The following is a 26,371-nucleotide window of genomic DNA, read 5'->3' as shown; positions in this document are numbered from 1 at the left end:
ATATATATATGTATATATACACACACATATATATATATTTTTCTGATCATTAATTCTTTTAGCTGCTATAACGGTGCAAAATTTTCTTCCAGTTTGTTATTTGACCTTACACTGTGTTTATGTTTGTTTTTTTTTTCTTTACCATATAGATATTTTACATTTTCAGATATTTATGTTGTTAGATTTGCCATTTTTTCCCTTTATGGTATTCCTTTTTTCAGTCATATATTTTTTTTAATGTTTAAATTTTTTTTGAGAAAGAGAGAGAGAGAGACAGAGCACGAGCAGGGGAGGGGCAGAGAGAAAGGGAGACACAGAATCTGAAGCAGGCTCCAGCACAAAGCCTGACTTGTCAGCACAAAGCCTGACACGGGGCTCAAACTCACAAACCATGAGATCGTGACCTGGGCCGAAGTCAGATGCTTAACTCTTTCAGTTGTATTTTTTATTGAGATGTAATTTATTCAATAAATTACACATAGTACCTTGGCTTCATATATTATCTAGGAAGCTTTTTCCCACCTCAAGCTTATAAAGGTATTTTCTGTTTTCCTTTAATGTTTTTAAAGGATTAAAAGAAAATTTTACTCTCTCTCTTTGGAATCCATTTTTATATATGGTGTGGAATAGTTAGCTTCTTTTTTGTTTCAAAATGGCTGTCCTGTTGTCCCTACGTCATCTACTGAACAGATAAAATTTCCCCGTTTTGAAATGTTGCATTTTCATGAGTTAAATTCCTACATTTAAATGTAAACTCCATACCTCACCAATACAGCACAATTTTAATTATTAGAGAATAGGGCAAGTCTCATTAGTTTTAAAATAAATGTCTTGCCTAGTCTCATTTCATTTTTTCTTCAGCTGCTCTTCCTTAGTTTTGTAGAAATTATGTTGGGGTTTGATTTTATTGGGGTTTAATTGACTTTATAAATTACTTTGGTGTGGGTATATACATCTTATACGTCTTTATGATTTTAAATGTTCCTATCCAGGGACCTGCTGTGTTCCTTCATGCATGCCGGCTGATATTTTTAATCATTCGGTAAAGATGTCTTAATATGAGTCTTGAACATTTTTTATTATGTTTATTTCTAGGTATTGCATGCTTCTAAGTGGGATCTACCCCTTCTCCCTACGTGCACACACACACACCTCTTTTAAATTGGTTATTGCTGATTTATAGAAAGGTTGTTGACTTGTATTTGGCAACATAATAAGTTATCTTATTTTTTCAGATATAGACTTTTTCAGTTACTTCTCAAGGACGTCTGCAAGTTGATATCTCATTTGGTTTTGCGTTGGCCCGTAGTGAGTCATCTACCTGTACTCTTTTTGTTGACAGTTCTGGGAGTTTTACTTTGACCATTTTGGCTTTTACCTTGACCATGTTTTCCCATCTAGCCCACATGGCCCCTGCTAGTGATTGTCAGTTGGTCTACTGAAAAACCAGCTTTGAGGTATCCATGACTTTTTTGTGATCCCTACTAGTAAGCCTATCAGAAAAGCAATTGGGTTTGGCCTGACAATGTGTCTTAGTAATTTACCTTTTCCTTTTTAAGTTTCTTAGAACGCTTTTAAAAACCCAATCTCAAGAAATGAGCTATCAAGCCATGAAGACCTGGAGGAACCTTAAATGCATGTTACACAGTGAATGAAAAGCTACATACTCTATGATTCTAACCATATGACATTCCAGGAGAAGGCAAAAGTTTGGAGATAGTGAAAAGATTAATGGTTGCCGGGGATTGGGAGGGAGGGATGAATAAGTATAGCACAGAGGATTTTTATAGCAATGAAAACATTCTGTATGGTACTATAATGGAGGATACGTGTCATTATTAATTTATCCAAACCCATAGAATGTACCATACCAAGAGTGAACCCTAAGGTAAACAATAGACTGGGTGGTTTTGATGTGTAATTGTAGGCTCATGTATTGTAACAAACGTACCCCTCTGGTGGGTGGGGGCGCGTTGACAGTGGGGGAGGCTATGCATGTGTAAGGGCTGGGGGGGTCTGGAAAATCTCTGTACCCTCTCCTCAATTTTGCTCTGAACCTAAAACTGCCCCCCCCCAAAAACAAAGTGTTAAAAATGATGATGATGATAATAATAATAATAAAACCATCTAGAAACATGTCAGAGATAGCCTAAAGTTTTAAAACCTACTTTCCTACTTTTTTTTTTTTTTTTAAATCAAGGTGTTACTGACTTCAGGGTTCTCTGACTCCCAGGTAGAAACAGACATGAGGCCAAGGATGGCATGGATAGCATTACTGCAAGCTCATGTCCGGGCATGAGGGAGACAGCCTTAGTGAGAAGGATACCGGGCTGCTCCCTGAACAGTGGCTGCGGAAAGTGTTTGGAGGGGCTGAGGCAGGAAAGGAGCGATGTCTAAACATATAAAGGTGGGGAAATACGCAGGCACAGTTAACAGAACATGCTCCTTCACACAAAGTAAGTGTTATTTGCCTGTTCCGCCTCCATCCCTGGGTGATTTTTAGCATTATAAAGATAGGAAAAGGTGAAAGGTCAGGGCTGTGGTCCACTGTGGCTCTGACTAGTCTGGTCTGGTCTTTGCAGGAGTTGCAACTCGTAGCTTGTTTCAAGTTCGTGGCTTCTGGCTTCCTGATTCAGTGTAGCGCCTGCAAGGTGGGCTAGAGAAATGGGTGATCAGAGCGGGGTAAGGTTTTCTGCAAGTTCGTGTTCTGTAAAACAGGTTGCTCCGCAAGGAAAACTACCAATGGGCAGGCAGGCAGATACTCAAAGAGCTTTCATTTTGAAACACTGAAATTGTAAGGAGATTAGGGCCTAGGACAACTTTATCCCAACCTGTGGCAGGGGCCTCAGAATCCTTGTCTCAAAGGCACTGGGCACGCCTCTAACATCGGGTACCTTGCCTACACTCCAGGACATCTCACTTTTCCTTAGCTGGAGTTCTTTCTTACCCGTGAATGGTCACCACTTAAGAAAGGTCAGATGTTCTCTCTGAAGAGGAGAGGGACAGAAATGTGATCAGCAGGTCTTCGGGTTGAAGAGGTTATTACTGGGAAACTCATTTGCCAAGCTGTTGAATAAATGTAGCTCATGGATTTTACTGTGGTGCCACAACTGACTTTTCATGAATGCCGATTAAAGTCTAGCATCTTTTTAAAATTAAAAAATATATATTTATTTATTCTTGAGGGAGTGAGAAAGAGACAGACAGACAGAGTGCGAGGGGAAGAGGGCAGATAGAGAGGGAGGCACAGAATCAGAAGCAGGCTCCAGGCCCTGAGCTGTCAGCACAGAGCCGAAAGCGGGGCTTGAACTCACGAACCGTGAGATCATGACCTGAGCCGAAGTCAGACGCTTAACTGACTGAGCCACCCAGGCGCCCCAAAGTCTAGCATCTTTAAATTGTTTACATCTATGATAGTGGAATCAAGTATTATCATCTGTCAGTCCATATCCCTTATGCTTTGATTTGATCTTTTGAAGGGGAGAAGAAGGAATGGAGTTACAGGGGGTTCAGGGAACTGTGTGTAAGCCGACACATCCGTGCTGCATCCCTGGGATGGTGGCTCCTTATAAAGTCCAGCTCATTATCTATATGCCCATAAAATGCTTTATAAATGTCATACAAAATTAAAAAAAAAATCGCAAGCCCGAACCAAATAACCAACCCACCCCAATATCTGCGGTGTTATTGGCTTTACTTTGTTCTCTATATTTTGTTTCCCCAAATTTGGGGTAAGTCCTTGAGCAGGTAAACGTGGTGAAAAAAGTAAGTAGCAAGTTATTGGAAAAAAATCTGCACTAACATATGAATTTTTCATGGCTTTATTTTTTTTCCTGGAGACTTCTCTGTAAGCTGGCTAAGAAATGTAAGTTGTATTAATTTGAGGCAAAGCATAACTTGCCATTTTATGTTTTAACTATGCATATTATTAAAACATGATGGAAAATGGGGATTTTGAAGACAGGGGACGTAATAAATTAAGGGTTATCTGCAAATCGCATACATGTGAGATTGTGGAAGGGGGCTCTTGACTACGGGGCTGTTGGTGCTGTGTGGTACAACACGATATGACAAATAATGAAAATTGAAGCACAGCACTATATGAAATTGAAAACTATAATGAAAATTGAAAACATGTGACCCTGTAGATGACGCCCTGTGAATTGCGCTCAGCTTATCTTAGAGAAATTGTCATACCAGATGATCGATGTTATTTTTATGACACAGAGGGAGAAAGAAAGGTAGAGAATGTTGTGCAGATTACTCAGTTGCTTGGGCTACATGAGCATCTTACTGAGCAAGAAGCCCTTCCTGCAAAGAAAACGGATCAAAAAGTCCTAAGTGACACATGTCCTTGAACCCTCTGGAGAAGTTTCCAGTGGAAACCAGGAGGGTCAATGTTAGGTTTGATTTCATTTAACTGTTTAATCAATGACATTGAAAAAGGAGCACACATCACCCCAATGAATTTTACAGAAAACACAAAATTGGGAAATGTTTTCTAATGTCAGCGAGGAGTAGAAACGTAATAAAAATGAATCTAGAGAGGTAAGAAATACAGGCAGGGAATAACAGAATAAGATTCAACTTGGAAAATGGCAGAGCAACACACTTGGGGAAGACGTATCACAGGCGCAGTTGGAGAGTCAACGGGAGGCTAAGAGGCTGTCGTGAAGGGACCTTGGTGATGGTGGCAGTGAATCAGGCGTGTGTCTGCAATGTGATATGGCAGCGCGAACAGCCGGTGTTATTTCCATCCACGTACAAATTGGCCTGGTATCCCTGGGGAGGAAGGCGGCTGTGTAGTGTGTACTGCCCTGGTGAGACTAATGGGGACTACAGCAGTCCATTTTGGGAACCTCATTTCCAGAAAGATCGACTCAAACTAGAGAAGAGAGGCAAAGCTGATAAGGAAATGAGTGGCAGCCTCCAGAGATGTGATCAGTTTAGCTGAGGAAGCTTTGCTGGGCTTAGCGAACAAATTGCGTCGGAAAATAACACATTGACTACGGTGCTCAGTGGTGTTGGGTGAACTCATTTATCCCTTCACTCGGTGGGCATTTTACTGAGCACTTGCTCTGTGCCAGGATCCTACTGTGCTGGAAACTTGGGGAAACATGGGCGGATCTGTCTGTAAGGGGGGCAGATATGTAACAGTGTATGTGCAAGGATCAAGGTGTGCACAATTTCAACACATAGGAGAGCCTCTAAGGATGAGGGAGAAGGCAGCGCCATTTCCACAGGGCAGGAAGTGGGAGGAAGTGGCATCTCAGTGTGTGGGCACCCTGTTACAGTGGGTCAGGACAGCTGGAGTCTGAGACGGAGTAGGGGTGATAACCTTGGAATAACTAGGGGAGGCAGGCAGTGCTGATGGTGGAGGGGTTTGTACTGAATATTAGAGAATTTGCACTTGATTTTGTAGGCTATTCTTCTCAACCTTGCCTAATGATTAGAATCACCGGGGCCATTGTTAACATGAAGATTCCCAAGCACCTGCCCAGGAGATTCCAGTCTATAGGCCTGGGTTGGAATTTGAAGATTTAACAGGAAGCCTAGGTGATTTTATCATCAGGCGGTTTTGGGGGCGGGGGAGGGGGTGTCCTCTGCTTTAGGCCTTGGAAAACCCACAAAGCATTTAAGTCTTCTGACAGATCCCTGTGTTGGCTGCTCAGGGCATGGGTCCCTACTACATTCGGCGGTAGGAATGGAAGGTCATGAAGAGGTCAGAAGAGAAGTCTCTAGTAATCAACTGGGTATGGGCAAGAGAGCGCTTGTGGCTGGCCCCCAGAGGTCTAACTCAGTAGTATGAGCAGGGTGGTGCCCGCAGCTAGTCCACGGGGGACGTTCAGGATGGAGAGCCAGATGTCTGGAGGCCACCCTGCACCGATGCCCGCTAGGGACACAGGCATGTGGAGCCAAAGCTCCTATCTGATTGGGCAAGTGGCATCTGAGTCAGGAAGCTGTAACCGTGGGGGTAGATGAGCATCTCAAAAGGCAGGGGTGGGGGTAGAGCTCCAGAAAACACCAACATTTGGGGCAAGGGAAGGAGCTAGCTTGGCTTGGTGTTGTTGGTCCGGGCTCCTCCAGGCCAGCCCGTTGGCCACCTGGGAAAGGCAAAATGTTCTTAGTAGAAGGGCAGCATCACAGGATGAAGGCACAGCAGCTCTTTGTCAGGAGGCCAGAAGGTCAGTCTGTGGGAAATCCAGAGGAGCACAGGGTCCTAGGTGGGGACCAGTGCATTCACCTTGATCCCCAGCGGCCCAGCGAGCCTTGTATCTTCCACTCCAATGACAGTCATCTCTAGGTAGTATCTTCTCTCTCATTCTTCATGAGTAGGTGGGATACGACGAGGTCAATAGCAGCGTTAGGTCCTGCCCGACCCCAGGGACAGCAGGGGGTGGAGTCCCGAGGGCCCTGTACCCAGGAGTCATGTGGAGATATAGGAAGGGTGCAGTCGACAGAAGAAGGCAATCAGGATGGAAATAAAGGAGTATGATCAGAGGTTTGGGGGTACTTCCCAGGAGGCAGATGAAGAGGCCCAGTGAGGTGTTTCTCGAAGGGGGTGATTTATTGAGGTGTTCAGAGTTTTCTGACTAGATACACCAGTGCAGAGATTTTCCAGCATTCTTGATTCTCAATGCCCTTAGGTCAAAAGAAATAACTGATAATTTTGCTTTTTACGGAGTCGGGCCCATCAGTTTAATATAAATATTTCTGTCCTAAAAACGGAGAGCATAATACATCCCTAGAGACTGAGACAAGCTATTCTTTTTAGTGGAAATTCCAAAATCACTTTTGAAATGAGGTGAAGATTTGATATTTTAGGGGACAAAAATCAATGCAGAGTAACATGTGGCTAGTTGTGATATTGTTTTTTTTTTTGTTTTGTTTTGTTTTTTTCAAATAATGATATTTTCTGAAGAAGTTCACTTTATTCTGTCCCTGTCGATGCACAGAAGTACCCGACCCTGTGTTTGTTCTCCATGCTCAGTGTTGACTGGTCACTCGCTGTGTGCATCAGGCATACAGTTCATAAACGAAGTCCACTGTCTTCCCATTACTGGGATGTTAGGGTCCCTATAGCCCCTCCACATGCCCTTTACCCCCTCTATCCTGTGTCCCTGCATCTAGGCACTTGTGTTTCATCCCTGCTCTATTTAGTAATCCTTTGACCTCCCTGCTTCCCAAGGCTGCCTCTGCTTCCCAAACTTTGAGGGTCTCCCTGCCATTGTGCCTTTTCCATCCAGTTTGATGTCCCCGTGGCCCCCCAACTTGCCCTCCCTGCATGCTGATTTGGTATGGTCCCTCCCAGGATGTGTAGACACGATAGAGTTCTTGACATGAGAATGGCCCTGAGCAGGGATGAGAGGCTGGACTAGCTCCTATGCCTACAGATGCCTACAGGGGAATTTCTTCAGATGCCTACAGGGGAATTTCCAAGATGAAGCCCAAGGTCTGTCTGTGGGGCTTCCTGTCAAGGGCAGTCCCTAGTGCAGACCTGGGTGCCGTATGTCCTTCACGGTGACCGAGCTTTGAGACCGGCCGGTTTGCGGGATCAGCCTGCAAAGGCCCTTCACACCGGTGGGCATGAATCTCCAAGGCTTGCGACAGTGAGGTGGCCATTCATTTTAGGCTTCTTCTCTTAAGGGACAGCAGCTTTGATTCCCCAGACCTCATAAAAAGTTATCCTCGATGGCTTTTCAGCCCAGCTCTGCCACCCACAGACTCAGAAGACTGGTCTTCTGAGCCAAAATGAATCTGCATACTTTCAGATGGAGGCGTCTTCATTGACAGTGAAAATGCTAATAATAGAAGCAATTTGCAAAGGCTGTCTCCTGCAATTTAATCAGTATTTCAGTCTGACCCCCAAATAACATATTTTAATAAGCCAAATTGCTATTTGACTTAAGATGATATAAATAAGCTTTAAATGTGGGGAGTGAACAAAGCAAATGGAAAACTCTTGTTACCCTAAAAGTATTTGGGGGCAAAGATGAAATTATAATTTCTTATCTGACTATTTAACCCCCAAATGTTAGAGGGAATTTAATAATTGGATCTGAAAGTACAACCACAGGGAATCAATATTTCAAGTTTCAGTGGAAGAAATTAAATAATTCCTTTTTCTCCAGAGACAGAGAACAGATAATTAGGAATGAGATTTACTAAACATTTAGTGCTACTGCTTAATTAGGCAAGCACACATCATGATGTTGAAAGTGTCAACAGGTCCAGATACTCAAAGGGAACAAATTGACAACGGGAGTGTAATTTAAACTACACTTGAAACACTTCTTCAGTGTGCCTGCCCTCACTCCCGACTGCCATAGTCTTGGAAGAGTTGAAGACAGTGAAGACTTAAACAAACCTCTATCAAGCCCCTGCTTATGAGCCTGTTATCGCTGTGCTTTCCTTAAAGAAAGGGATGGGTGGAGTGATCCCCACCCTCTCAGGGCCCCAGCCTCACAATCCAGAGAAGGAAACAGGTCGACATGTGCACAGATCTGATCGATATTATGGACAGAGCTAATAAAAAGGGAATGTCAGTGGGCCATACACGAGGGTGACGCTGGCTTGGGAGTAAGGGAGAGAGCTCAGGATACATTCTTGGAGGAAATGAGAAGGTCACCTAGAGGATGCGGGATTCCACTGGGCCACAGGGCGAGGAGGGCTATGGTCACTATGGGCCATCCATGTCAAGAGACGAAACAGGCTAAGCAAAGCTAGATAAGGGAGAAAAGGAATTTGCAGACAACTTGATGAAATTGGATGCACGTTTGTGGCTGGTGAGGGCCGGAGGTGGGCAGTGGTTAAGAGCCAAGTTTGGCACGGTAGACCTGGCCAGGGACCTTGACTCCAGGGACCCTGCCAGGTTCTTCTTAAATGCACCCTCACACCTGACACTGTACATGGTACACAGAAAGGCTCGGTGCTGATTTTTTTTTTTTTTTTTTAAGAAAGAATGAATGAGTGACCCAAGCTCTTGGGTAAACTGCCATTTTAATTAATGGCAACAGGGAGTGGAAGGTGGTAGTAAGAAAATATATAGACCTGACCCGGAGTTGTAACTGGAGGGGGCAGTTACCAGGCCCTAAGCGTCAGTATTTCCTAACCATTGTTTGGGGATATACACACGGTCTTTGTCTTCTGTAGCTGATTCCATTTCAGAAGGCAACCTTCTTTTCCAACTGCTCTGTTTAATAGGAAGTCTATTTAGTATGTTTTTTTTTTTGTTTGTTTGTTTGTGTCCTCTTTTGCTTTGTTTGCTTTGTTTTTAGGAATTTGTCCTACAGTGGATGCAAAAGAGGAGTGGCTCGAAAAAGACAAAACCGGAGCTTTTCCGTTTCTCATTAGCTGCTCCCTGTAGGTCACTCAGAGGTCTTATTCACATATATGGCTTTGTCTGAGCCCCAAGAGAGACTGCCTTTGGCCTAGAGACACAAGGGGGAAGTGAAGCAATCGGCCAACTCCGGAGAGCAGAGACAGAGAGAGTCTCTGTGTCTCCCTGGGGTTACAGTTGCCTTCCCTGAGAACGCTGATCCAGTTATAAATAGTGGCCACACAGCTACATCTTAACAGGGTTTTCCTTGGGAAACCATCTCATCATTGAATAAGAAGGGGTAGTGAACTGAGTATATTCATTGTTGAATTTACAGCAAAAGTGTTGACTCATCTTTATTTTCTTTGAGGATCTTCTCTTGTGAGTACTTCATATCACCAACCTCTTCTGGTCTCCTTTTCCCTCCTGTTGATCTGTGCAGGAGGCTGCCTAAGCAAACTGAGGCAGGGAGGCATCTGCTGTCTGGATTCCCACTCCCTCCCTGTCCCCCACCTCCCTGAGTGCAAATCAGTGAGGTCTACATGCCAGGGACCAAAACTTTAAATGGCTGCCCCTCTCAACTCCAGTGGACTGAAGAATCGTCTTCTGCTTAAGGTCTTGGGACTTCCTGCCTTCATTCTATACCAAACTAAGAACTCAGAGGCCATAGAATGAATCACGGCAGGCTCAAAGTACATAACTTCGAGGCCAGAACTTCGCAGGGAAGTCAGGCTTGGGGGCCTGTTGCTTTCATATGAAGGGAGGTGGCAGGGTAGAGCAGGTGTCTCCCTGGCCTCTCTTCCCAGCCTTCCAGAATGTGGCCATGTCATGGTCCCAGCACCAAGTTCCTTTTAGAGGAGGCCTTGACCCACCACGGTGTGATGTTTATTGCATTCATTTGTTCGTTCAAAGTGACCGTGACGTATAACTGGCCAAGAAGGATTCTAGGAAGTGAGGAAGACAGATGTAGTCCCAGCCACCATATACCTTCCGGTCAGCTAGGGGTGGCAGATAATGACCAAGATGAATGAGAACACATTCTGCAGGGAGGGAGGGCATGAAACACTGCGTAATCATTGGAAGAAGGTCTCTCTGACTCAGATTCTCCCCACTTTCCAAGTTTGAGTCAGCCACGTGGGGAGACCTACATCAATCATTATAGATGGTCTGCCCTTTAGAAAGTAACTTTCTTGAAAACTGTGTTCTTTTGCTCTGAGACCTGCTATGAGGAGGGCACCTGTTGGGATGAGCATGGGGTGTTGTATAGAAACCAATTTGACAATAAATTTCATATTTAAAAAAAATTAAAAAAAAAAGGGGGGCCTTTTGGAGTTTTTGTAAACAACACTCATGTGATGGGCTTACTCCTTAGTTTTTGCAGTTATTTTGTTTTCCCTGGATTAAACACAGAGGCATTGTCTCAGTTTTCAAGCTCTGGACCCTGCCCTGGACTAGAGGAGAGATTGAGGCCCAGGGTCCGTCTCTGCATCAGTTGACTCCCCTCTCCCACATCTCCTTGAACTCTGTGCCCGCCTCTCTACTACCAGTGGGTGAGGCAGGCAGGCTTCTCTAAGTGGAGTCCCGGGACCTCCAGACTCAGGATTTTCTGAACGATGCACTCCCTCATCGTGCACATTCCCAAGCCCTCCCTAGATTTCTCCAGTCGGAAGCCCAGGGGTGATGCCTGGGAATGTTCATTTTAGCAAGAGCCCCAGTTAATTCTACTGCACACTAAAAGTCTTAGAAATCTTGGTCTTTGGGCACTCAATGAAGGTAACACCCTCTGTGATTAAAATTGGTGTAACCTGGGAGGAGAATACTGGGAGGAGGCCCAGCCTGTCTTGCAGTGAAAGTAGAAAGGCGACAGTGTGTCTCTTGAGCTCAGGCTGGTCTTTCCGTGTCCTTGCTGTATGCTCCCTGAAGCCTCCTCAGTCCTCTGGCTGTGCCAGGACCCTCTCTACGCTCCTCTCCATCAGTACTGCATTCTGGAGGGCTTTCTGTATCAGAAATGTGCTGTGCACCTTCCTTTGGATGTAACCCATGATTGCAATTTAAGCTCCTTCAATTGTAGGATCCTTTGTTAGAGGAGCTGGGGACACAAATGAGCAGATGAGAAAGAGTTTGGGAACAAAGAGAGCCTTTCCAAGGCCCCTAAAAATTCTCAGCCACCTGTTCTACAGATGATGGGGTCAGGCCTTAATGCAGGTCCAGATAAGGATGCCAGTATTATCGGCGAACGGGAGACCAGAGAGGGAGGTGGGAGGCGCCTCAGCCTGAAGGCCATTGTCACAGGGTCTTGGCATAAACTCAGGGGACACAGTCTGCTACAACCTGTGAAACATGCCTTTCCCAGGGGAGTTGGCAGGACATTCTGTCCAAGTTAGGAATCAAGGCTCTCAGTTTTCACACCTCTTTGAGTGACGGTTTCCCCACGGGTCTCATCACAGGGGGCTTGACTGAGATTCTTTCTTCCCAGCCTGCTTTTTCCAGACACAAAGCTGATAGGATCAGTTTGTCTTGGTGCCTCTGCACCACATTCTTCTAGACCGTTTGATCCTATAGCCACTTTCAGCCATTTCTTCCCAGAGGGGCCAAGATCCAGTGAGTCTCACAACTTGCCCCTTTTTAGATTTCATCTGATTCTGCTGTCTTGGGCAGAGGCCCTCAGACAGCCTGCGGCTCTGTCATCTGGGCCAGCCCCTCACCAGAAAGTCAAACAGGCTCTTCCCACTGGGCACCAGGGTCCCAAGGAAATTACAAAGCCGTCAGTAGGTCAGTTGATGACTTGGCTTTGAGCCCTCTTTACTCCTTTTCTCCACTGGGAGCCCAAACCGACTGTAAACGGGCCTGGGAGTGGGACAGAAATCGAAATGCCCACTTTATTCCAGATAAAGGTGTACTGAGAAAAGCGGTTTGGTGCTGAGGCCTAATTGGACTTCCTTTCGCTTTTTTTGGTCCATTGCGCTACCTTCCTCGGCACCATCTCCCCGGCCCAGCATGGGGGCCCTGGGACCCACACCTCATGGGTGGAGGTGGCCCGCGCAGGTAGGATGAAAGAGGAGAATGCACATGAGTGGCCACAGGCGGGCTCCCCAGGAAGCAGGGTACGCTGCACTCCCAGCAGCTGGGGTAATGAGAACTTCCCAAGGGGATGCACGCTGCCCACCCCTTCATTAGCTGTTTGCTAAGAGCCCAGTCTCAGAGCATGTGGCAAAACAGAGGCTACCTTGAGTGGGACTTTGACCATATTCCTCTCACCCAGAGAGGGGCAGTGTGTCACAAGCTCCCCAGGATCGGGGGCTCCTGTCAAACCCCCTTGCCTAGAGAGTAGGAAGTGAGTGGATGTGGGAGTGGAGGGAGGGTCAGGCAGGGTTACTGCAGGAACAGGGTCCCTTTAGGGAAGCGACAGACGTGCTATCCCAACCTTGGAATCCCAGCACAGAGCATAAGCACCCCCCACCCCCACCCCATCATGACCCTACAAGACAGCCCATTGGTTAAAAGGCTGACTGAGTGCATGTGAATTCCTAACCTTTGAGGGATTTCTGTAAGCTCCAGAAGAGGCCATGTGAAGATTTTTCTTCTTTTTTTTTTTTAATGTGTAAGTTTAGTTCTTCTACTTATTTCTTTATTCAATTATTTTTGAGGTGGGAGTGCAGAGGGAGAGGGAGGGAGAATCCCACGCAGAGAATCCCATGCCCAATGCAGAGCCCAACCATAAGATCCTGACCTGAGCCGAAATCAAGACTGAGCCACCCGGGCACCCCTAGAGTTTTCTTTCTCGTAGGAACAGATAAAGTTATGACCAGAGTTGCTGATCATCATATGCAAACAAAGTTGCCGCACCTTCCCATAAAACAGTTGCACTGGGGGAACGTGAGGAACATCTATTAATTCTTTGCTTAGAGCCCTGATAGCTCAGCATCTGTTTGTTGGCTCTTTCAATGCATGTCTCTGTAAATTGGTTAGGGAGACCTTGTTATCTTTTATCCCAAATGAGGCAAAGCGATTGTTAGTGACCACATCAAGTTAGTGACTACAATTTCTGAAAAGAAAAAAATGAAAAGTGAATCAACTGATCTGAAGACACCGGCTTTTGCTAGTGGCAGCCCTTTTGAGCTGTAGACATTTAACAACAAGGACAAGGAACCCTTTCTTGTGGACCATTTGGATGATTGAAGATGCACACACTGAAACAAAGGGCTGACAGCAAAGGACCATGCTGGACTTAGGTGCAGGAATTGGAACAGTGAATAAAATAATAAAATAGACAAAATCCCTTTTCTTATGGAGCAAAAATCATTGTGGATAAATATGGCTCACTAGGTCTCAGGCACACTTCACGTATATTAACCCATTAAACTCTCACGCCTCCCTTAAGAGTGGGCACTTACCATCCCTATTTGTGAAACGAAGGCACTGGGCAACCAAGCAACTCGCCCAAGGTTACACAACCAGAAAATGGCAACTAATTTTTTTCAACCTGGGGTGTATCAGTGCATCTCAAACAGTGCATATGACTGACCCAGGGTATCTGGTTTAAAAGCAGATTCTGATCCAGTAGGTCTGGATTGCGGACCCTGTGATTCTGCCCTTCTTCCAAGCCCCCAGGTGACACTGTACTGCTGGTCTGTTGATCATATTTGGAGTGGTAAGGCTCTGGATGATGAGGGGCATCTTCGATCTCCCTAAAAACTCAGCTGCTTGGAGATAATCTGTTTTTCCTTTCTGTATTGTCTCCGTTGGATCTCTTTATGCTTATTCTAGCCTGGGCTCAATTAGTTGAAGCTATGAAAGCCCATTCAAGCTAATTCAGAAGGAAGGTAGGGATAGTTTAGGGCTATGGAGCTCATAAAATGCAAGGATAGCAACCATATTCCATAAGCCCTCTTGGGACCTAGTGCCCCAGCAAGACCATGTCCTCAGCCCTATGAGCCCTCTGACCTCCAGTTTCCTCTTGTGGGTTTTGCCCTCTGCTCCATTCCAGTTGCCTGTGTTTCCAACATGGCCGCTACCCAAAAGTCCACAGGCTCTTTCAGCCCCAACGCTCTCAACAACCATATATATTATATTTCTTAGCTTAAATTCTTGGAGGAAGAATCTGACTGATTGCTCTGGAAGTCAGCTGTGAGTGGGGAAATTAAGCAGGAATGATGATGGACAAATCATGGGACTTCTCTAATACCATGGGCAAGACCAGGTATACACTAAGAGTTCATTGCTGGAGGGCCAGACTGCTTACTTTGCGAGGCAGTCAGAAAGAAATGGATTTTCCATCTATTTGCTAGGCACTTACCAGCTGCCAGGCAGTCTGCCAATGATGGGGATATAGAGGTAGAAGATCCAGTTTCTGGTTTTAAGGAGTTTAGGTTCTAAAGGGAGAGTTCTTGAGTTGTGACAGACCCAGCTTATAGCAGACTAAAGCCTGCCTTCTGAGAAAAATTAGAAAGCTGAAAAATAATTTGCATTTCAGCTATCCTAATTACATGTTTATATTTAATCAATACATTTGGATTACATAATTATATGTGCACATGTATCTTTCAGCTATCCTAATTGTTCTCTGAAGGACTACCTAGATAAATAGAGCTTAGAGAAGTTAGTGACCCCAATTGTTGGAGACACTTAACTCTTGAAGGAATTCAACCATACTTAAGCAGCACTAGTTAAGAGAAGCTATGTAGAAAGTATCCATCAGGATGCTTAGGAAGCAAGCAGACAGGATCAAAAGCAAAAACAGATAATGGAAACAAGTCTATGGGTGATGCAGATATAAAAGTTATCAGGCACGTGCATTGACATAATATGATTGATATGGTTGAGAAATTAGGTGACAAGCTGGAGAAATTCATCTGAGAGCTGGGATGTATAAAAATGAATTAAATTAATTAAATGTAAAAAATAATTAATAGGGGTGTCTGAGTGGCTCAGTTGGTTAAGTATTTGACTCTTGACTTTGGCTCAGGTCATGATCTCATGGTCGTGAGATAGAGCTCGGTGCTGGGCATGGAGTCTGCTTAAGATTCTCTTTCTCCCTCTCCCTCCACCCCTTCCCCATTTGCACTTGCTCACAAGTGTGCTCTCTTTCTCTCTCTCTCTCTGTCTCAAAAAAAAACAAAAAGAATTAATATATGGGCTTAATAGCAGGTTAGACACCGATGAAGGGGGTCGGTGATTTTCAAAATGGGTCAATAGGAAATACCCAGTACAAGGCCTAGGGAAGTAAAAAGATGAAAAATTCAGATTGTAATTCATGACAACATAATACAAAAGGTTTTTTTTGGGGGGGGTAGTAAATAGAGGTAAAGTTTCAGAGGATCTCTGCCATAAGCCTTGCCTCTCATACTAATTCAATCTCCAATCCAACCTCCTTTATCTTTCTATTCAGGTCCCAGATGTGTGATAGCCACTGACCACAGGTGGCTATTTAAATTTAAATTTAAAGGGCACCTGGGTGGCTCAGTTGGCTAAGCATCCAATCTTCATCTCGCTCAGGTCATGATCTCACAGTTCGTGAGAATGGAGCTCCAAGTCAGGCTCTGTGCTGACAGTGCTTTTTGGAACCTGCTTGGGATTCTCTTTCTCCCTCACCCTCTGCCCCTCCCCCGCTCGGTGCACGTTCTCGTTCTTTCTCTCAAAATAAATAAACTTAAAAAACATTTTTTTAAACTCAAATTTAAATTTAAATTAAAAACTTAATTCCTCAGGCTCATGTGGACTAGCCACATGTCACATTCGCAGTATCCACAGGTGGCCAGTGGCTACTACATGTACAGAATGGGCATAAAACATCTCCATCGTTCCAGAAAGTTCTATCAGACAATAATCTCATTCCTTGATGTTTTGGGCTTTTTTGTCAGGTTAATTTTTATTATTTTATCCTATAATTATATTACTGTTATGCATGGAACCTTTCCATAGCTCCCACCTCTTTAGTGTAATGCTCACGGATTTACGCTGGTCGCTCAATTCTGTTTCCCTGATTGCTGAAAGCAGGCGCGGTAAGTTCAGTGATCACCCACTGACTAAAACTGTACAAAATCATTTTGAAATGATATTTATCTTCCAGGCCCTCTGGGGGGAATTAAGTTAAATATGATAACATGTAGTCACAAGAGCAGCAAGATGCTTGGCACATGGTAGGCATTCAGTAAATGAGATGTCAGTCAGTCACTGAACACCATTCCACAACTCTACGGAGGAAACAGAATCCCTGAAAAGTGGAGACAGACAAAGTGTGTGTGTGACTGTCTCGCATGGAATGGTGCTCAGAGCACAGACCCTGAGTCATCAGATGACTTCAGGCTCCTCTATCTAGTGGTACCCAGGCAAGTGCACTATACTTTTTTTTTTTTAAATAATTTTTTAGAATATAATTTATTGTCAAATTGGCTTGCATACAACACCCCATGCTCATCCCAACAAGTGCACTATACTTTAGAAAGTTGTCCGCTAGGGGTTCCTGGGTGGCTCCATCAGCTAAGCATCCAGCTTCAGCTCAGGTCATGATCTCAGTGTTTGTGGGTTCGAGTCCCACATTCGGCTCTGTGCTGACACCTCAGAGCCTGATGCCTGCTTCGGATTCTGTGTCTGCCTCTCTCTCTGCCCTTTCCCCACTCATTCTCTCTCTCTCTGTCTCTCTCAAAAATAAGCATTTAAAAAATAAAAAAAAAAAAAAACAGAAAGGTGTCCACTAAAATGATTTCGGTTCTTGGAATTCCTACCGGGAAACTTCATTTTGCTAGTATGTGGGGCAAGTGGACTTCTGCCATACCCAGTCCCAGGTTTGCCATTTATTGGCTTTTAGACAAGGGCAATCTGATTCCCTCCCACTGGTGCGTCCATTGTTGTTGAGTCATTGCGCCTCTTTTTTTTTCTTTTTTTTTTCTTTTTTTTTCAACGTTTTTTATTTATTTTTGGGACAGAGAGAGACAGAGCATGAACGGGGGAGGGGCAGAGAGAGAGGGAGACACAGAGTCGGAAACAGGCTCCAGGCTCCGAGCCATCAGCCCAGAGCCCGACGCGGGGCTCGAACTCACGGACCGCGAGATCGTGACCTGGCTGAAGTCGGACGCTTAACCGACTGCGCCACCCAGGCGCCCCTCATTGCACCTCTTTTTAATGTGTGAGTTGTGATAATCACATGTGGTTTTGCAAATGGAAAAATTACTTCGTAAAGGTGAGTGCCCTACATACCGTATGGCATCATTTTGGGTTACCGTGTGGGCTGGAGCCATGGCGTACTGCACTTCATGCTATCCCATTTCTTTTTTGCCTTACAGTGATTTCCCTCAAAGCGTCTGAAGATTCATCCTTTGAGAAAAAGAAAGAGACCTGGGCATTTTTTGAAGGTAGACCTGGCATATTTCTTTATTATAAGATGCACCTCGCTTTTATTTTATTTTATTTTTTTTCAACGTTTATTTATTTTTGCGACAGAGAGAGACAGAGCATGAACGGGGGAGGGGCAGAGAGAGAGGGAGACACAGAATCGGAAACAGGTCCAGGCTCTGAGCCATCAGCCCAGAGCCTGACGCGGGGCTCGAACTCACGGACCGCGAGATCGTGACCTGGCTGAAGTCGGACGCTTAACCGACTGCGCCACCCAGGCGCCCCTGCACCTCGCTTTTAGATAATAGGAAAGGAGTAGAATGGGAGGAAAGTGTAACCAAACTTGGGGGGGCGGGGTCACCACTTGGGGTACACCAAATTGAACACAACCCAAGGAAATACTGAAAGCAAAGGACTTTTTATTACTTGTGGCAAGTAAGGAGACAGGGAGCTAGCTCTCAAAGCACTGTCTCCCTGTGGGGTTAGTACAGGAAGCTTTTATTCAGTGCCTTAGGGGGCGGGGACGGGGAGTTTGTATAGGCGCTTTTGGTTCAATTGTGCAGGCCTACCGTGTCAACCTGCTAGAGCATACATTGTATGTTCAAAACATGGCAGAAAACTCCCCCCATAGGAGGAGATGTTAGTATAAAGAGCTAAAGGTGACTTCAGGTCAGCCACTGGGGCTTCTGTGCAGGTCCTCAGCTCCAGTCTGGCTCAGATTGGCTCACATTAGGTGTGTCAGGAGAGACACATCTAGAAAGGGGCTCTCAGGTGGAAACACCTAGCTGGGCATCTCCTTGGCTGGACCTGTTAGTTCTGTGAAACAAACCTCATTCCTTCCCTGCTTTGGTCTCTTCGCCTCCTCCCTGCGGCTGATACCTTTCCTCCCTCTTACTTGAGTAACTTCTTATTGCACTTTAGCTAACAAAAGGAGCCGGAAGTCTTAGTTGTGCTGTGATGTCAAGTTGTTTTCTTATCCTAAATTTACTAAAGAGTGGAGTGGGAATGCCCGGTGGTATCAGCCCGTGGGTTTTGAAAGAGCAGAGGTGAAAGGCCCAGTCTGTATAATTTGGGCTTGTTTGTTTTGTTTTGGCTCCAGAATTCCTACTGCAATGTAAAAAATGAAATGTGCAGGGGCGCCTGGGTGGCTTGGTCAGTTAAGCGTCTGACTTCGGCTCAGGTCATGATCTCACGGTCCGTGGGTTCGAGCCCCGCATCGGGCTCTGTGCTGACAGCTCAGAGCCTGGAGCCTGTTTCAGATTCTGTGTCTCCCTCTCTCTCTGCCCCTCCCCTGTTCATGCTCTGTCTCAAAAATAAATAAACGTTAAAAAAAAAAATGAAATGTGCACCTACTGTGACAGAGTTTATCTCAGGTTTCATACAGAGTTGGGGATTCTGGAAACAGTCTGAAAACCTTAAGCAAATGATTTTCAGCCTACATCAGAGCCCCCTGGGAACCTTTAAAAGCACTGATGCCTGAACCACATCTCTAGAGATTCTGATTGAGCTGGGACTTGGTTAAAGCTCTCCAGGTGATCCCAGCATACAGCCCTGGCTGGTCCCAGACCAGCAGCTCAGCATCAGCATTCCCTGGGAGCCTGATACAAATGCACACTGTTGGGCTTTACCCTCACTTACAGGGTCGGAAACACTAGGGGTGGTGCCCAGCAATCGGGGTTTTCATAAGACCTCTGGGTGATTCTGATGCGCTCAGGTTTGAACCTCGGAGTGGTGATTCTCAGCAGGAGGTGATTTTGCCCCTCCAGGGCCTATTTGCCAATGTCTGGATACATTTTTGGTTGCCACAACTAGCATTTTGATGTTACTGGCATCTGTTGGGAAGAGGCCAGGGAGGCTGCTAAACATTGTAGCAATGCACCAGTCAGCTCCCACAGCAAGGAATTATCTGACCCCAAATGTCAAGAATGCTGAGGTTGAGACACCTCGCCTTACTTGGAGTAAGGAAGGTTCACAGAAATTATTATCACAAAGTAGATGAGGATTATGGCCAAAAGCAATGAAAGAATGTACTTTGTGAGTTCTTAGACAGAGCCTTTGGTCAGTGAAAAACTGATTAATGTCAAAAGGTGATCAGGAAATTGTGAAAGGTGACATTTTGTGAAGGCATGACATTTACTGATGATAAATCACCTTGCCAAACAGGTCTAGGGACATGTGTGCGCCTTGGGGGCCTCCCATCACCTTTAGTTAACTAACAGATGTGATGGAAGGAGATCTTGCCCAATGAGGGGGGCAGGCACTTGGATCTAAACCCACCTCTTTCAATAGCCAGTTAAAAGCAGTGGATGGAGGCACTTGCTCTCTTAGGAAAAATATAATCGTGATTGTGATCATTATTTGCAAACTAGAAGGTGTCACCCAGGTAGGCCATTAGGTTTCAAACATTTTCTTTCTCAGATCGTGTGATCTCCAACAGCGATTCTTTGCATTCCCTGCCTTTTCTTAGGCAGGCTTTGTAGCTGTCTTTTTATTTAATGACCCTCTCCTAGCAAAATAATCCCCACCTCTCTCCCTCAGCCTTTCATTCAGGGAATGCCTGTTTGTTAGCAAAGAGATGAAAGCAACTTTAATCCACACAGAGCAAAGTAGTAAACAACTGATTTACCCCATGTTCCTCTGAGCTGCCCCATGACCCGGGCCCTAGGCCCTACGATGGGGAGAAGTATAGAGACATCCAGGGCATCCCTAAGGTAGGTCACTGGCAGCTGTAACAGCGGGAGCCCTGTTTATCATCAGATCCATTAAGATCTCCTGGGGGGTTGTTAGTAACCCTGGTTCTGGGCTCCCCACCGAGAATCCGATTATTGCATTTAGGAAGTGAGGAAAACATTTGTACTTTATTGGGGCCCAGGGTGTTTCCCCAGTACAAGTGGTCTGAGGACCATATTTAGACAACATGGCACAAAAATCAAAACTTGGTATGTTGGGAAAGGTTGCAGCATTTGGTCCCACCATGCCTTGCAGCATAATCAGTGTGTCTAAAACGCTTTGTATGATTAATAGTATTTTATAATTCACATGTAGCTATGGAAATCAGGGTCACTCTCGACCTAACTCTACACAAAAGCCGGAGCCCCACGTGGGCTTACTTGTCAACACAGAGAATGAGGTCCCTTCAGAAAAGCATAATTGGAATCCTCACTATGTAAAATGCCTCAGAGCAGCTGTTTCCAGTGTTCTTTCCCTGTGATTTCGGCAGCAGCGGCCTTGCATTTTGCTTTTTTAACCCAGCCACAGCATTGGCGAGGTCAGGGGTACAGATGAAACTCCCTGGCGCCTGAGCCCAGGCCTTTGCCCTTTTGTTCCTGGATGGAAGGGCTGCTGCAGAGAGTGAGGGGGGGACCTCCATCCTCCCGGGGCTCGGCTCAGCTGGCCGTGCGCCCACAGCACAAAACCAGTATCGTCAGGCCTCTTGGTGAGATTCTGGAGTGAGTTAAAATCCCTCAGGGCTGTTGCTCAGGTATTTCTTGCCAAGCAAGATGATACTACAAACTGAATTAAAAAAAAAAAAAATAGCAGAAGCATACAGTTTGCTGCCTAGACCTGAGATCTTGGCATCTGCATTTTCCCTGGGAGAGTGGAGGACTGACATCGACTTTCTAGAGTCAGCGGTCTGGCGAGAGGTGGTCCCTTCGCTGTGCTGAGGAATGCTGGGGTCACCGGGCTTCACAGCCCCCCCCCCCCCACATACCCCAGCCGGCCTCAGGGTTGCCTGGCAACAGGTGCCGCCTGCCTTTCACTGGGGCCTCTCTGCCTGGCCTGCCCTGCGGTGGCTTGGTTTTCCGGGAGGGCGGGAGCTGGCACAAGTACACTGTGCACCCCGTCTCGGCCTCCCCGCCGCGTGAGTGTCACTCCAGCCTGCCAGCCCTGCCATCTGCTTCGGGGAGGCCTGGGCTGGGGATGGTAGGGAGACATTTTCTGCATGGTGGCTTGCAGTGGCGTCTAAAAATGACATCGGTGCCTTTGGAAGGCCAGCGGCAAAAGACAAAACTGCAAACGGATTTGAGGAACATAACAAGGTTTTGAGAATTATTTTGAGCGTGCAGGTAATGTGTGGCGTTTTAAAAGCTAATCCCAGATTTGGTTAAGTGCAGATGTTTTGTTGAATGTGGATCTGAGCGCTTGGATTCAGCCTCCAGACAAGCATTGTTTGGCCCGGTCTGAGTTTTTTAAAACCTTTGCGCCTACATTTATAATTAGAGAAGTGTTTACATAAAAGTTAAGGGAAAGTCAGAAGATACAGCAACGTTGGGCGGGCATACCAGCCCAAGGATGGCTGGCTGAAAACATTGTTGCTGCTCTCAGTTCGGCAGGGCATAGCTTTGCTCTGGCTCATCCAGGAGGAAAGGTGGTGTTGGATGGAGGTGTTTTGTGACCCTGGCTGAAATGGCTCAGGCTTTTACCTTTGCAGAGAAAATCATCGGGAGATGGTTTCAGTGTTTTGAGTAGATAAAACAGGGTGATTGTCTTTATGCAGCAAAAGGAATACTTGGAACAGAGGAAAAAATTGGACCCTTGGGGTACCGGTGGCTGCCCGATCCAGGGAAACTCAGGTGTTCTTTTTGAGCTTTTCTTCTCCTTCAAGGTGACACTTTTTAAGGTTCCTGTAGCTCCAAGAACATAACAAAGAGCAGGCACGATTGATCCTAGGCCCGTGGGGACCCCCACACAGGCAGCTGAGGCATGCCGGCCAGGGTCCGCAGCCCAGGGGGCCTGTGTGCGTGGCGGTGTAGCCGAGCCTTCCAGACTGGCCAGATGTTTGATGATTCTGCAGCTACGGCTGCCTGTGGAGAACCCCCTTTGTGCCACGTGGTAGAGGCTGTGATCTGAAACCAGAGCTTGGACCTCTTGGAGCCCCTCGCCTCCTGCTGGGGCAGAACGGGCCACAGATGTCTACGGTATGCTTCTGGGGGTGCTTGGGGAGATTCTCACCACGACCTTGTCCCTGCTTGATTCCTGCAGTTTCGAAACCAGGGAAAGGGTTGAGATGAAGAGGGAGTTCGTGGAGGGCGTTGCTCTGCTCCAGTGGTGCAGACACTTCAGTGTGACAGCTTGTCTCTCCAACCAAGAACGAGACTGAAGCTAAACTGCCCTTGCCTCTGTGGTCCAGGGTCCTGTGCCTTTGGAAATCCCCTCGAGGCAGATGCTGTGTCCACCTGCCCCGTGTCTGCGTGCCTGGCAACGGGGCCACATCATTTGCTACCCTCTTGTGCCAGAAATGGCTATGCGGCAGAATCCCCGAGCAGCTTGCTCAACTGCATGCAAATCCAGGACTGGCCATATGTTCTCTGTGTTCTGGCCCATCCTGTGGCCTGTCATGAATCCTGGTCTGTGACCTCTGCTCCAGCTCTCAGAGCTCCATTGCTTAAACGGAGACCCAAGCCCCTACCTCCAACCACTCAACCGAGTTCTCTACCATTTGAACCTGCAAAGCCCATGCATCTGAGACACAGGTGTCTCTCAAAACTTCAAAGGCAGTTTTGATTCTAGTTGTGGGAGAGGGTTTCCTCTGCTTCTGTCCCAGATTCCTCACATACCACTGAACTCATCGACCCCCGTAATCTGGCTCGGCCTCCACCATCCTACTGAATTGGCTTCCCCCCCAAGACTTTTCCAGTAGCTTCCTAGTAGGAAAACCCAATGGATGTTTTCCAGCAGCACTTGATGCTATTAAAGAATCTTTCTTACATCTCCTCTCTTGGCTTCTAGAACTCTCACTTCCGTCTTCCTCTGCTTCTGTGGTTGGCTCCTGTCTCCCTCTGCAGGAGACTCTTCCTTGACCCTACCCACCTTCCTGCTCCCTTAAATATTAGGACAGGTGTTCCTTTCACCTTGCAGCCTAGCCCTACTATGTTTTCTACCTATTGTACTTTTAGTCCAGGCTTCTAAGTTGCCATGAACAGAAGCATACTCAAGCTAGCTTGGGCAAAAGTGCTGACTGGACTCCCCGGGGCGGTGGGGGGGGGGGGGGGGGGGGGGAGGAAAGGGGGGCAGGAAGGACAGAGCTGAAAGGAACCTGAGATGTCTGATTCCATCCCATTCTCCCTCCTCGTCTCTCCAGCTCACTGTGGAGGCCAGCCCCCCACCTCCCCCAGCTTGCCTGCCTTTTGGGCACTTACCTAACTGCTTCTCTAGGTGCCAGGGGCTTTACAGAGGTACTTTCCTGTTGACCCAGAAATTCCACTTCTAGGAACTTAATCTTAAAAACCTAATATGAGAGGTACATCAGGGTTTTGGTTTGTGAATCCCCATCACAGTCACTTGTGAAAGGAAAAAGAAACATTTTGAGTAGCCAATGATAAGGTACTGTTAAGCCACTTACATTGATATGATAAAGTTTTGTCACTCTCTCCCTGTATTTTTATTCTTTCTACGTATTGCATTTTCTATGCTATTTCATTTATTTACCTTTTAATGTTTATTTATTTATTTTGAGAGAGAGAGAGAGAGAGAGAGAGAGAGAGAGAGCACGCACAAGTTGGGGAAGGGCAGAGAAGCAGGGAGAGAGAGAATCCCAAGCAGGCTCTGCACTGTTAACGTAGAGCCTGACACAGGGCTCGATCTCATGAACTGTGAGATCATGACCTGAGCTGAAACTGAGTTAGACACTTAATCGACTGGGCCACCCAGGCACCCCTTCTGTGTTATTTTAGATAGGACTCAGCACAGAGCTCCAGCCCTCTTTGAAGCTCCTTGTGACCTCCTCAGGTTGGCTGAGTTCTTTCTGTGTGTTTCGAGTACTAGGCGCACTCTCCTATTGGTGCAAATACCATGCAGCTCTCTGATTTCTTGATGAGGCTTTTAAATCTCCATTGTTCTATTTCTTACACTTAGGAGAGTGCTGAACGTGGCTGGTAGCTACGTTGTAAATGTCTGTTGGCTAAAGAAATTTGTCAGCAGAGAAATATTGTTGCTAAGTTCAAACATCTGTAGCTTTTTGCTACATAGAAGGTTAAAGGAATGCTTTCAGATTCTCTTTTACTTTCTTTTTTAAAAAAATTTTTAGCTGATTTATTTATTTTGAGAGAGAGAGACAGAGACAGTACAAGTTGGGGAGAGGCTGAGAGAGAGGGGGAATAAGAGAATCCCAAGCAGGCTCTGCACTCTCAGCACAGAGCCCAAAGTGGGGCTTGAACCCGAGATCATGACCTGAGCCCAGATCAAGAGTTGGACCCTTAACTGACTGAACCTCCCAGGTGCTCTCCCCCACCTTTCACTTTCTGAGCAGTTGGCATTTTCTCAATCAGATTGGTGTTAAAGTTGATTACTGGAGTTTAAGAAACGGATGAACGTTGTTATGGGCTCAATATTGGTGTTCCCCCAAATTCATATGTTGAAATCCTAGCTCCTAATATGATGGTGTTAGGAGGTGGGGCCTGTGGGAAGTGATTATATCATGAGAGTGGAGCCCTCACCAATGGGATTAGTTTCCTTATAAGAAGAGACCCCCGTAAGAGCCTGCTTGCTCTCTCTTTGTTCTCTGTCATGTGAGGCTGTTAAGAGAAAACATCTCCAAACTAGGAAGAGAGTTCTTACCAGACACCAATTCTACCAGCGCCTTGCTCTTGTGAGAAGTAAATGTTTGTTTCTAAGCCACCCAGTCTATTGTGTTTTGTTATAGCAGATTGACTGAGACATATATGATCATGGTTTAACTTCAAAAAAATTATCTTGAGGTAATTGTAGGTTAATATGTATTTCTAAGAAGTGATAGAGATCCCTTGTATCAGTTTGTACCCTTAACCCAATTTCTCCCGATTATAACATCTTGCAAAACTACAGTACAATATGGCAACCAGGATATTGACATTGATACAGCCAAGATACAGAAATCCCCATCTCCACAAGGGTTTCTTATAGCCAAACCCATCAACTCCCATCAGCTGATAGCTTCCCATCAACTACTCCCTCCTTGACCTCTGGCAATCACTAATCTGTTCTCCATTTCTATAATTTTGTCATTTCAAGAATATTATATAGGGGCGCCTGGGTGGCTCAGTCGGTTAAGCGGCCGACTTCACCTCAGGTCATGATCTCGCGGTCCGTGAGTTTGAGCCCCGTGTCGGGCTCTGTGCTGACCGCTCAGAGCCTGGAGCCTGTTTCAGATTCTGTGTCTCCCTCTCTCTGACCCTCCCCCATTCATGCTCTGTCTCTCTCTGTCTCAAAAATAAATAAATGTTAAAAAAAATTAAAAAAATAAAGAATATTATACAAATACAATCACACAGTATATAACCTTTTGGGATTTCTTCCCCTCACTCAGCATAATTCTTTGGAGGTTCCAGATTGCTAGATGTGTCAATAGTTTGTTACTTTATCACTGAGTAGTAGCTGGGGGGGGAGGGGGGGTGGTGGATAGACTCCAGTTTGTTGAACCATTCACCCATTGGGGGACATCTGGGCAGTTTTCAGTTTTGGGCTATTGTAAATAAAGCTGCTATAAACATACATGTCCAGGTTCTTGTGTGAACTTAAGTTTTCATTTTCTCAGAGTGCAATTGCTGAGGTGAAGGGCATTTGTAGATGTATCTTTTAAGAAACTGCCAAACTATTTTCCAGGGTGGCTGTACCACTTTACATTCCCGCCAGCAATATTGTTGAGTGACCCAGTTTATTCATGTCCTTGCTAGCATTTGGTATTGTCACTACTTTTTATTTTAGTCGTTCTGATAGGTGTGCGAGATAGTTCACTGTGATTTA

At 45.8% G+C, this 26,371-nt stretch overlaps 1 protein-coding gene across 1 annotated transcript in view; it reads left to right on the top strand.

The window, feature by feature from the left end:
• The window catches only part of VSTM4 (V-set and transmembrane domain containing 4), an 89,896-nt gene that overhangs the window by 5,027 nt on the left and 58,498 nt on the right, over positions 1-26,371 (top strand). The window contains exon 3 of the mRNA XM_040486034.1: positions 17,602-17,670. Within this exon, the coding sequence (XP_040341968.1) occupies positions 17,602-17,670 (69 nt within the window). The remainder of the gene's footprint in view (positions 1-17,601; positions 17,671-26,371) is intronic.

This window comes from Herpailurus yagouaroundi, unplaced genomic scaffold (assembly GCF_014898765.1).
Source record: "Herpailurus yagouaroundi ecotype Mexico unplaced genomic scaffold, PumYag 163, whole genome shotgun sequence".
NCBI classification, from domain to species: Eukaryota; Metazoa; Chordata; class Mammalia; order Carnivora; family Felidae; genus Herpailurus; species Herpailurus yagouaroundi.
This window is presented reverse-complemented; position numbering and strand designations above follow the sequence as displayed.